At 36.9% G+C, this 12,993-nt stretch overlaps 1 protein-coding gene across 2 annotated transcripts in view; it reads right to left on the reverse strand.

Moving 5' to 3' along the window:
- Minpp1 (multiple inositol-polyphosphate phosphatase 1) overlaps nucleotides 1-12,993 on the reverse strand; it is a 136,315-nt gene that overhangs the window by 23,586 nt on the left and 99,736 nt on the right. Inside the window, exon 5 of one of the 2 annotated variants that reach the window (XM_063239499.1) lies at nucleotides 7,103-7,818. The exons of the other annotated variant lie outside the window; for it this stretch is intronic. Within the exon in view, the coding sequence (XP_063095569.1) occupies nucleotides 7,707-7,818 (112 nt within the window). The 3' untranslated portion in view covers nucleotides 7,103-7,706. Of the gene's footprint in view, nucleotides 1-7,102; nucleotides 7,819-12,993 lie in introns of those variants that run through there. 2 annotated transcript variants of the gene reach the window in all.

The raw sequence follows: 12,993 nt of genomic DNA on the forward strand, positions 1-12,993 counted from the left end.
ATAAAAGCACACACATAAAGTGGTGTTGAGTTAAATTTAATATGGTGACTAAATAAAAAGTGAGGCAAAAGAGCAAGAGGATATAAACATGATCAGATAGGCTTAAAAATAAATGGAATTTTTGAAACTGAAAAACATAAATTTGAAATAAAAAGAAATTAAGTAAAAGCATCAAACAGCAGTATATCACTAACTGGTGCTGAAACCAAGACAACCCAAATAAGAGCAGACTGTTTACTCAGAGCTTGCTAAATAGCAAAGGAGTTGGTCACCATCACTTGCTTGATAGAGGCTCACGGCAAGAAGAAACATGGAAAAGCTGTATAGTGACAAAAGGGAAAGGCTCCAGCTATCCTATAGGGTTGTTGGTAAGGGAAAGCTAGCAGTGAACTAACCAAAAGTGAGTGTTTTAGTGATTGGTTTTGCATGCATATCTGGTCTTCTCTGCTTGGTTAGTCAGCAGAAACTCAGAATAAAAAATAAGAAGGATGGCAGTTGCTGAGTGGGTCTTGATAGAATGACAGAGATTGTAATTTGGCTTCTTGGGCTCTTCATATGGGTCAGAATGCTGTTATGGTATGTGTTCTGATTAATGTCCTTTGTATATTCAGTCTCTTTCTGGAGAGAACTGGTTAACTAAAAAGCCAATGTGAGAAAAGTACTTAGGATACAGTCTACAAACACAAAGAGATAATATATAGAAAAGAAACATTGAGATGTGGAAGATAGGGCAGGAAGGGCCAAGATACGTCTTAATAAATTTGGGGGCTGGGGATTTAGCTCAGCGGCATAAGCACCTGACTTGCAAGCAGGCAGTCGTGAGTTCGATCCCTGGTACCGATAAAATAGAAAAAGCCTAAATAAATAAATAAATAAATAAATAAATTTAAAGAAAGAAACACAGGAGAGAATGGGAAAGATGAAATATTCACAAAAATAAAGATTGAAACTTTGTCAGGATGAAAGAATGATTCATATTTAAAAGCTTAAGAAATTCCAAGCAGCAGAGTAACATATAGATAAATACAAATAAATCAATGTTTTTGCTTTTGTCAGTGCTGGGAATTGAACTGAAGGCCTAGCACATGGTAGACAAATAAGTGCTCATTACATTCCAAGCACCTAACACAACATGTTAAAAGTAAAAACAAGGGGGCTGGGGATTTAGCTTAGCGGCATAAGCACCTGCCTTGCAAGCAGGCAATCGTGAGTTCGATTCCTGGTACCGAAAAAAAACCAAACAAACAAAAAGTAAAAACAATAAGAAAGAAGCAAAATGTTGAAAGAGTTTTAGAAAGTTTTCTATGACTTATAGATGGGAAAAATGCAATTCTTTATAACTGGCTTGCAAAAATAAACCCATAAACTTCAGAAAAAATGGAAACATCAGCCAGACCTCCAACCAAACATTTGCATAATAGGTAATTGTGTTAGTCAGCTTTTTGTTGTTGGGACAAAATATCTGACATGTACAATTTAAAGGAGGAGAGGTTTAATTTGGTTCATGGTTCTAGAATTTCAGTCCATTGTTGGCTGGCTCCAAGGCAGAAACATCATGGTAGAAACCTATGGTGTAAGAAAATTGCTGACTTCATGGTAGCCAGGAAGCAGAGAGCAAGAAAGCCACAGAGAGCTAAAGGGAGTTGGGAACAGAATATACTCTTCAAAGGCGTTCCCCCAGTAACCTACTTCCTCCAATTAGGCCATACTTTTTTAAAATTTTTATTTAAGAAAGACTAAACAAAACAGAAAATGAGTAGAAATAATACATACTTTCAAAGTAAGAAATCACTAGTTTCTGATTACAGATTGTCCTCTTACAAATAGTTATTCAAGATACTAACATGAAGCATATAAAGTGGGGATTCAAACAGTGAGATTGCAACCAGTTCTGTTCAACTATCCAATAGAAACTTAGAAATATGGTTACCAATCCTATACACTTAAACATACATGCAGTTACCCATATCTTCAATTATGTTGAGACTGAACAAACCCAAGCAGGCTAATATCACTCTGAACGAAGAATAATACTATTGCTGGGTGGCACATTATGACACTTCAAGATCAGCTCTGGGTACTTTAGTGTCTCTTTTTCTTCAACGTATCTGTTCATTTCATCATGTGTCATAAGATCAGTTCTCATAAACTGTTCATAGGTTCTACACATGCATGACTCTTATCATGTATTTCTATCCTTTCTATATAAGAGTGAGAAACACATGAAACAAAAAAGACATATAAGACCATTGTTCAAGGAGTTCTACCATAGTTCCTGTGTTGTCTCTTGTTATGTTCAATAGAATTGGCTATATTATCAGACATAGTATAACTGAATATATCACTACATAACAATAGTAATAAAAACACAACTTTGTATATAGTATAAAACGTCAAAAACCAGCAATAATCAAACCAGAATGTATATTTTAGTAAGTCTTATCATCTTCAGTATAGTTGCCTGTACTCTCAGACTTGACACTATCAATCATATCGGTTTTGAATAAAATTTGTCGATACCAAACAGCAATCAAACAAACCAGATTTAACTAAGAGAAGTCATACAGAGCTCCAGATTAAGTTAATAGGAAATTAAAGATGATTACTGTGCTATATCCTGATGTTTTTGGGATAGCTGTCTGCCTTCAAATCTAATGCAAGTAGACAAACTGGGAAAGAATAAAATCTATCTAAGCATAGTGGTGCAAATAATGTGGGTTTTAAATCCTGATATACTATTAACAATATCTCTTTGCCATGGCTTTGTTGCTCTCTGCTTCTTGGCTACCATGAAGTGAGCAATTTTCTTACACCATAGGTTTCTACCATGATGTTTCTGCCTTGGAGTCAGCCAACAATGGACTGAAATTCTAGAACCATGAACCAAATTAAACTTCTCCTCCTCTTTCCCAGGGTACACTGTGAATTTTGGGGTCTCACCAAGACCTTTGGTTTTAAAGGGGGGGGGGCAACCTGCTATTTACCTAAGTGGTTCCAAACCTTTTCTCTCTTGTACTTGATCTCTAATTGATTTCCTTTAACTATTAAAGCCTGTCTTTCTAACCTATCCACAAATACTGGTCTAGTTGCCCCTATTACTCTCTGGTTCTCTGTATAGAGCATTGTTTTCTCATATTTGATTTTCAGTCCATGTACTCTTTTTCATGTTAACTATATTTCCTATAAAGAACATTATCAGTGGACCTTACCTCCTGATCTACTCCACGTGTGGTTCTTTTTTTTTATTTAGTGTATCAAAGCCATCTATATTAAAGATTATAACCAGCCTTCTCTGCTTCATTTCTGTTATGCTCCTTTTTTTGCCATTAGTTGTCTGCTTGTCTTCTTCATTCTACTTTCTGCTCCATTCATTGAGGCCTCTCTGCCACTGTTCCTGGAATCCTAGTACTTTTCTCTCTCTCTAGAATGCCCTGCAGTATTCTCTATAGAGTTAGATAGGTGGTTGCAAATTTCCCATGTTCTACTTTGTCTTGGAAACATCTTGTTTCTCTATTAATTTTTAGAAACAGATTTTCAGGGTATATCAATCTTGGCTGGAGGTTATTTTCTTTCAGGGCTTGGAATATTTTGCTCCAGCCTCTTCTTGACTTGATGGTTTGTGTTGAGAAGTCTGCCGTAATTTTGATGGGCCTTCCTTTATAGGTTATCTGTTTCTTGTCTCTAACAGCTTTTAATATTCTGTTCTTATATTGAATTCTGGGATCTTGATTATTATATGCCTAGGTGTGGCTCTGCTTTGGTTGTAGGTGGCTGGAGTTCTGTATGCCTCATACATCAGAATATCATTTCCTTTTCCTATGTTTGGGAAGTTTTCCTAAATTATTGTTGTGAATAGCCTTTGTAGTTCCTTTGTTTGTACCCCTGGTTCTTCAGTCACATTCTTTATTCTCAAGTTATAGATCCTCTTGTCATCTTCTCGCCTTTGTATTGTTTCTGCTTGTTTCCTTGTTATTTTTAAAAAGTTCTTCCTTTCATAATCCCACATTGCAAACCTGTCCTCCAGTTTGGATAATCTATCCTTAGTTTCTTTCAAGCAGTTTTGCTAGCTTTCCATACAGCTTTTAATTTCCTGGTAATCTCTTTGAATCTGCTTCATGAATTCTATATTTTCTTTATATTCTTCATCAAATGGTTCTCCCCTTTGTTTGAGTTCTTCCATTCTTCCATCTGTGTCTTCTTGATGGGTACTTAGCATCTCTTTTATTAATCTTCTTATATTTTGCTTTACTTGGCTAAGTATTTCACTTTTGAACTTATCTATGAGGTCCTGGAGATATCTCTGTAGGTCCACTGGTGCCGTGTCTGATTGCATGTTTGATGTTCTCGTTCTCTTTTGTATTTACCTGTCTCAGGGTTCGGACCTGGGGACTTTTTCTTGTTGCTTCCTCTTCCCATCTTTTTTATTTCTTCCAGGAGGTCCCAGTTTCTTTCTTTGTTGGTTACAATTCTTCTGAAGCACGCTGGCTAGGTGACCCTTCCTAATGCAGTGTGCTAGTGGGTTGCAAACAGGGGCAGCATATGCTGGTCCCTCCCCTCCAGATCAGTCAACCTGCTGAGGCTTTCACTGCATTAGTGTGTGATGTTGCTATAGGGAATTGATTTCGGATAGCCTATTCAGTCTCTGCTAGGTCGCATGACCCAGGTCAAGCTCACTCCATCAATCCTGCTTGGGAAGGGAACAACTGACTGAAGTCACTGCTGCCCCTTGTTCTTGCAGTCCTGCCCAGTCCCAGAATGTTGTCCGTTGGAGCCCCTTCCTCTGTGGAATGGTTTTATTCCCATCACTCACCACAGGTCGATGCAGGTTCCCTACAAGCTCAGCTCTCCGATCAGTTTGCTGCCCCCCAATCTCAGTGTGACTGTTTTTCCAGTGATTTGAAGCAGCAGGATTTCAGATGGCTCGGTAAGTCACTTGCTGTGCAAGTTCAGGCATTGCAATGGAAGCACTGAACCTTTAGCTGTTCCAGTAGTAGCACCGGGACTGTATGTTTGACTGGTTCTTCTCACCTTAGTTTCTTCTTGCAATGAGAGAATTCATTTCCCTCTGTTTGTGACTCCCCATGCTGTATTATGTTGAATTCTAAGTTGACTATCTCAGGGAGTCTCTGTATCCTGCTGCTTTCTATCTGCCATCTTTCCAGTTACTCCAGATTCTATTCCTTTTAAGATCAAGGCCCTACTTTTTAATAGCCCATTCAGCTGTGAAGTCATTGATGGCCTCATGGTCTAACACTCACTTATCTAGGCCCCACCTCTGAACATTGCTGTAATGGGAAATCAAGACGTCAGTGTCTTTGGCTGTAATGTTGACTGTGGTAAAAAAATTATTTGTAAAGCTAGACAGTGATGCAATATTTTGTGTTTGATCTATGATTTTTGTTATTTTTTAAACTACAACCTACACTAAAAACCTAACATTAAAAAACTTTTATTAATACATAGAGATCAATGGGATGGAATTCAAAGTCCAAAAATAAACTCAAACTTTCGTGGTGATTTTTAATAAAGGCACCATAACAATTCAGTGAGAGCAAGAACGGTGTTTTTAACAAATATTCTGAAACAACTGGTTATTCACACTTTAAGAAAGAAATTATATATAAAAATTAACTCAAGGTGAATCAAGGATCTAAATGTCAGAGCCAAAACTATAAAACTCTTAGAAGAAACTATACATGTAAATCTTTGTGACCTTTAGTTTTTCATAGATGACACCAAAACACAAGCAATCTAAGAAAAATAATAAAGTGGTTTTTTTATCAAAACAGAGACTTTTGTGCTTCAAAGATTATTACTGAGAATGTGAAAAGATAACCTGAAGAATAGGAAAACAACCTGTGAATCACATACTGACAAAATCTAGTACCTATAACATAAGGAATTCTCGTTAATCATAAGAAAGACAAATAACAAAAAACAGGACCCAAACTTTGAATAGACATTTCTCCAAAGAATAGATGCTTAGGCATATAAAAAGGTGCTCAACATCACCAGTGATTAGGGCCATGAAAATCAAAACACAGTGAGATACTGCTCACATTCCCTGAGACAGCTCTTTAAAAAGAATGGATATTAAGTGCTGACAAAGTTATGAAAAAATTGGAACTCTTATGCACTGCTGTGGAAACACAAAATATTATAGCCACCTTAAAATGTCTTGAATGGTTAAAACAGAGTTAACATACCCCCCAGCCATTCTACCTTTAGGCTTATATCCCAGAGAAATGAAAACAAATATCCACACAAAAAATGTGCACTAATGTTCACAGCAGCGTTATTCATAATAGTCCAAAAGTGCAGACTATCCAAATGTCTATTAACTCATGAAGACAAAACAAAACAAAAAAAACCACGTGGTATACTCATTCAATAGAATATTGCTTGGCCATAAAAAGGAATGAAGTATGCATACACACTACAACATGATAAACCTTTAAAATATGTTAAATCATCCAGGCATGGTGGCTCACGCCTGTAATCCCAGAACTCAGGAGGCTCAGGTGGGAGGATCGTTGCGAGTTCGAGACCAGCCTGGGCTACAAAGTGAGCTCAAGGCCAGCCTGAACTGCATAGAGTGACCCCGTCTCAAAAAAGACAAAAAAAAAAAATGTTAAATCAAAAAATACAGACATGAAAACTCCATATTGTGTCATTCCATTTATGCAATGATACAATAGGCAAACTCATTGAGACAGAAAATAGAATTGCTTAGTGGTTGCTGGGGCCAGTGACTGCTAGTGGGAATGGATAGCGACTGCTAATAGTATGGGGAGGATGAAAATATACTAAAATTAATCATAGTGTTTGTACAACTTTGTAAATATAGTAAAAACCACTTAAATAAAAACATAATTTAAAGTATTTAAAATCAGTATTGTAATAAGCTGTACTAGTTCAAAATTTTGAGTCAAAATATCACAGAATGATGGATTAATTTTTTAAATAAAAAGCATATTTCATTGCATTGCTTTCATTAGCAAAAGCAGTGGTTTTTAATACTGTCCCTAATATAAGATAGTTTAGTCTTTTTCGCATGTCTGTTCGTAAAGAGGGATCTGGGATTAAAATCAAGGCATTCTACTACAAGCTACATCTCCAGCCTTTTTTTTTTTTTTGAGACAGGATTTTGCTAAATTGCTTAGGTTGGGCTTGAACTGTCAACTTCCTGACTTAGCTTCCAAGTAGTAGAGTTATAGACATGTGTCACTGTGCTCAGGTAAAACAGTCTAATCTTTATCTTACCCTTTAAATTTTAATTCTATCATGCAATAGTACAGAGATATAATTTCTAAATTTATAAATACATATCTGAGATTTATGCAAAAGACTTTCTATTGATGAGGGACACAGCCAAAAAGTTTGAGAGAACTGTTTGATATCTTTTTAGATAATAGGGAAAAAATTCCAAGGAAATGGAAATCAACAAGGGATAATTACACAACATATTTTATCTTACAAATACTAAGATAATTGGTGTATATGAATAAAACAAAAATCAATCTCTGGAAAAATGTCTGAGGTTATATACGTAATTTATTAATTTTAAATCAATTCTTCATCATGTGGTGACAATTTAGTACAAAGAAAGTTTCCATTCTGTTTTTCCACAGAAGAGCTTCACACCTTACTTACCACATACTAAGAACATATCCTTTCAAAATAATAATGTTACAGTTCTTTTTTCACTAATGTCTTTTTTTCACTAATGTTGCTGACTGCAGGCACTGGCACCATTTACCAATCCAGTTAATCCTAGACGTCGTCTGGACCAGGGTCCAATTTCTTTTCCAGCTTGTCCTGGAAAAGAGACAGTGGTGTCCCTGTAGTCTGTAATCTGTCTCTTGAAATGTTTGTCTGACCTCATTACCCAGAACACTCTGTAAATGTTATTTGCTCCACAGCACTGAGTCTGTGAAGAGTTCTGCAGGATACTCCCTTGAAAGTGACAAAGCAAAATAGAGTAATCTGTCTAGTGAGGCTTGGAAAATACTGTTGCTAGGTTGTTATTGGTTTAAAGAAAATGTGTGAGCAATGTGCTGGCCACAACTTTTTGCTCCTGAAACCCTGCTGTGAATACTTTTCTATGAGGCCCAGAAGCAGACAAGAAAGCCTCTTTTCTGCTAGCACATCTGCCCACTGGCTATCCTTCAGGAAAAGCTTTGTATTTTATTAGCAGCCGCAAGGCTCACAGCCAGGCTGCACTACCTCCCTACAGTGCCAGCCAGTTGACCAATGGATCAAGTATCCTTTCTTTCAGCAGGGTAATATTGTAGGAAAAATGTGTGGATCATTTGTATTAAAATCTAGGTTTTCTGCTTACTGGCCCTGGGGAAGTCATTCAACTTATCCGATCCTTGGTACTCTGTTGGTAAAACAGAGAAAAGATGCATACTGCAAATGACTGTTGTACAGCTAAATTAAGACAACATATCTGATAATTAATGGCATCTGGCACCCTGTAATTACTCAACAATTCATGGATGTCTGTTTTGGAAGTCAAGGAATTCAGGATGCGGAGTGACCCCTCTATATCCCATGCATACTTTGGCTCGCACTGTTGATGTTGCTTAACCAGTGGGCAAACAGCCACTGATCTTTCTTTTTAGAAAGAAACCTTAATTGTGTTAGAGCTTGTATTTCCCTGAAGGCAGAGTCAGAGATAAGACTAGTATGTAGGTGATTCTGCAAGCGGCAGACAAAGAAGGAAGGAAAGCTACCAGATAGATTTGTTACAAAGGTTAGTGCTGAGGGCTATGAAGCTAAATTCCTCAGACTTTTTAAGAACTGTGCAGACTGCCCATGAAGACACATAGGAACATTTTTCCCTTGGTTCTATCCTGCACTGGTCAAAATTTCTCTTCCAAACTGTCCAAGTCACCAACTGATTGAGCAATCAATGGTGCCTGCAGGTTTAGGGAAATCCAGGAGAGAAAGCAACAGTGTGTATTTGAAGCAAAAGACTTCAAGGTGGAAGTGAGCTGGCTAGCAGCACCTAGATAATTTACAGGGCACCATTCAAAATGAAAAGGCAAGGTTCTTTGTTTAAAAATTAAGAGTTTTAAGGTGGCACTAGCAGAGCAACTACAAATTGAGACTTCTTCTAATAGAAAGGTTCTGTGAAATTACACAGTTTTCATGCCCCAGGAAGCTTGCTCTGACCCCAGCAGGGCTGAGATGAGAGACAGGACCCAGACAAATGAGAATTGAGGCACTATGAAGCATCAGACATGGAGGGTAATTTTTCCAACATGGGCGATTGCAATCTGGTTTTTTTTTTTTTTTTTTTTTTTTTTTTGTCTTTTTCGTTTTTATCGGTACCAGGGATTGAACTCACGACTGCCTGCTTGCAAGGCAGGCGCTTATGCCGCTGAGCTAAATCCCCAGCCCCGGGCAATTGCATTAAAATCGATCTGAGCTTATTATGGCAATCTCATTCCCTTTCTACAGTGTTCGGTTTAAAATGATCATAACCTCATCAGTGAGACATAACAGAAAGTGTATTAAAGGATGTTGGGCAGGAAGAAGCAAGCAGAGCAAAAGCTTTTTTGCTTCCTCCTCTCTCTTCTCTGTTAGAGATGCTAACCTGTCAGAATGGTGGAGTTGTAGCAGCCATCCCATTGCCATACAGGGGAGACACTGCTGTCATACTGTGGATAGCTGAGTGGAAAGGAAGGGAATGCTAGCGTCTTCGAGGACTTTACTCAGCCTCTGGGATCACTATTTTTGGAGTTTACTAGTCAATGACAATAACTGTCTTATGGGTAAAGTCATCAGCAGCCAGAATTTATGTTCTAAGACTGAACTGTTTAAATTTTGTAGAGAATATCATTGTATTTACATGCTCAAATTCCATCTGGTAGTGTATTCCATTTTACTTTGAAGAATCATTCCACCTCTTTTCATGTAGGCTTGGTGAAACTTTAGAATCAAATAGCCTGGTCCTCACTTTGCCAAAGTTTGGGTACTAACTCAGGGGTCAGTTGGACTCTCTCTCTCCAGGAAATTTGAATCCCAGTAGCAGTGCCCTGAATGGGCTGTTAGCTCTTACTGTTTAGTCTAGTTACCCCAAAGTTCCTGTCATTGCTAAAGACCATCCTTAGATTCTGTGAGCTATTCAAATCTATCTATCTATCTATCTATCTATCTATCTATCTATCTATCTATCTATCTGCCTATTTATCCATCCATTCTTTCATATTTATATGGTAATGTATATAATCTCACAAAATAAGCCTATATAAAACACACATATATGTATACCTGATAATCACAATTTCTACTGTGTGCCATCAAAAGAATCAAAGAACAAACTTGAAACCAAAATTTTTAATTTAATTTAATTTTGTTTTATTTTGGTACTGGGAATTGAACTCAGGACCTTGCACTTGCCAGTCTAAAATTTTTTAAAAGGGGCATAAGAAGGATTTATTAGAGGTAGATATAGGACACTAAATAGCAGAGTGCTGGTGCTCAGAGAAATGAGGTATCTTGAAACCTAAATTTAAAGGAAATGAAGCCTCAGACATAGAAAACATTATTTAGCTGCTTATAAACCAACTCTCTTACTTTCATATTTTCTCTCATGTTAATTGAGGAAATAGCAGTAGCTTGATTGCAAAATTGGCCTCAGTTATCTAATCTTCCCTTTGCAATTGTGACCATATAGTTCCTCCCACAAAGGGGTGAAGTCTCTTTTCCTATACTCTCAACTGCAGGCTGGCCAGATGATTTGCTATGGATAATAAGATGTAGTGAAAAAAAAAAGAAACATATATATCTGTTCCAAGCTTGGGCCTCAAGCAGCTGTACCTGCTTTGTGTCTGTCTCTCAGAACCCTGAGATTGCTATTTGAGCAAGTCCATACTCATCCGCTAAAGGATGAGACCATGTGAAGTACAGCTGACACATTCTAGTCATGTCCTGGATCAACTATCCTGCTGAGCCCTACAACTGGGAGAGAGCCCATCTTGAAGTCAGAAAGGCTGCCTGAACATGTAGCACAGCTGTTTGCAAATATCTGAGGGAGTCCAGATAAAACCAGATGATCTGTTTAGTTAATTGGTAGACCAGAGTAATAAAAATGATCATTCTCTTAATTTCCTTAAGTTTGTGATACAATAGCTAATGGAATATGACCTCTTATGAATAAAAGGTACTAAACTAGTATTCAAATAGTTCTCATTATATTTTTACTATATGCCTTATACTGTGCCATATATGATCATTTGTTAGAACTTCCATGTCAATCTCATAAATTATTTATATTTTTAAAAATAACGTGGCTCCTCTGACCTTACATATTTTAGAGAGACAAAACTTTAAATGACTATTCCATTTAAATGGTAATTGGAATATTTTTCTAATATTGAGAAAGAATATTTGATTTTATCTAATATTGAGAAAGAATATTTGATTTTATCTAGTATTAACTCAGCCCAGAACCAGAAGACTATTTTAAGCAAGGTATTGTAAGAAGTTACAGTGAACTTGGGGCAGAGACTGTTCCTTAGCACAGTGTCTGGTCCATTTGAATCAGATTGATTCAAATCTGCCAGGGCAAGCCTGGTGGTTCTATTTAAAACCAGAGAAATCCTTGTGAGTTCCCATGTTTTCCTCATCTTGAACCTCTCTCACCTCGTGACTTTACTCTCTAAAAGTCCCTAGAAAAGACAGTCTTTGGCAAACCACTTGGGACACCTACCGTCTCTCTCAGACAGAAGCTTTCTTTCTCTCAATAAATATATTCTGTTCTAAAACCAACCAACAAACAAACACCAGAGAAATCTTAGGTTTGTGAGCCAAACCAGAGCATAACCCTAGCCCAAAGTGCACAGAAAGCTTGAGTCAGTTCTAAGATCACCTGGAAAATTTTAACACTGGCTAACCATGTACAGTAGGGAGGTTTGTTAGTAACTTGGTTTCAGTGAGGTGATTTGCTTTGTATATTAGGAGAAAGTTGTATAGTGAGTATGTTTGATTTTCACAGGCTTTAAAATAAACCTTTGGAAAGACGTATTCTAAATTGGCATATAAGATCAGTGGTATGTATAGATAGTATAGTGCTCACTTTAATAAAGTATAATTACATTTATCATATATCCATTATTTTTACTGTACAAGAAATTCTCTATCAAGATGTAATTTTAAAATATCATTGGTAATTAATTTGTAGTTTCAGTAGGATTAGAAAATACTTTTGCTGAATCATTTGGCATTAAAATTTCCTGCAAACACAGTAAGAGTCCACTTGTAAAACAGGTTTTCCAGTGAACAAACATATTCTGATAGTGCCTTTGGTTAAAATACTGAAGAAGCTCCCTGCTTCTTGATAAGTTTGTTTTCTCTGAGATGATATTTTGACAGAACACAGGGTGACACTAGGAGGGACCAAAAACATTAGAAGGGAAGATAAAACAATAGTTAAGATTGTCACTTAACACTGCCAATTTATTGCTAGCAAAATGGATTTTCCATAAAAGTTATACTAATAATACTCACGCAGCTATCAGCTAAAAAACTTCTAGCAAACTAAACACTTCCATGGATTTTCATCTCTCACTTTGGTATTTCAAAACTTTCAGATAATGTTCTAATTTATAGATGATTACTTCAAAATATTCTCAGAAAGAAGGAGCAAATAAAATCTTAAAAAACCCAAACTTTACTAGAGTGAAATACTAGTGGGAGAGGTACAAAGAGAAATGGGAAATGTGATTAGCAATGATGAAATGATCAAAGCAACAGTACATTTCATTTCTGTAAAAGTGGTCTGTAATCAGGTATTTCTGTATTAGTGGGCCTGATTAAATGCTAACCCCACCTAATCAGAACCAGTTGCTACATGTTTGTTTTTTATTTCATGTTGAGCACCAGTCAAGCAGAACGTGACAAACTCCAGGCTCGTAACCCTCCCAGTAAGACTCTGGTAGCAAACTAAAACTATTAAGGAGGAGCTGGTGATTTAGCAAGCAG

The sequence above is a fragment of the Cavia porcellus genome, unplaced genomic scaffold, assembly GCF_034190915.1.
Source record: "Cavia porcellus strain 051 isolate PalLab524CR breed Dunkin Hartley unplaced genomic scaffold, mCavPor4.1 scaffold_28, whole genome shotgun sequence".
NCBI classification, from domain to species: domain Eukaryota; kingdom Metazoa; phylum Chordata; class Mammalia; order Rodentia; family Caviidae; genus Cavia; species Cavia porcellus.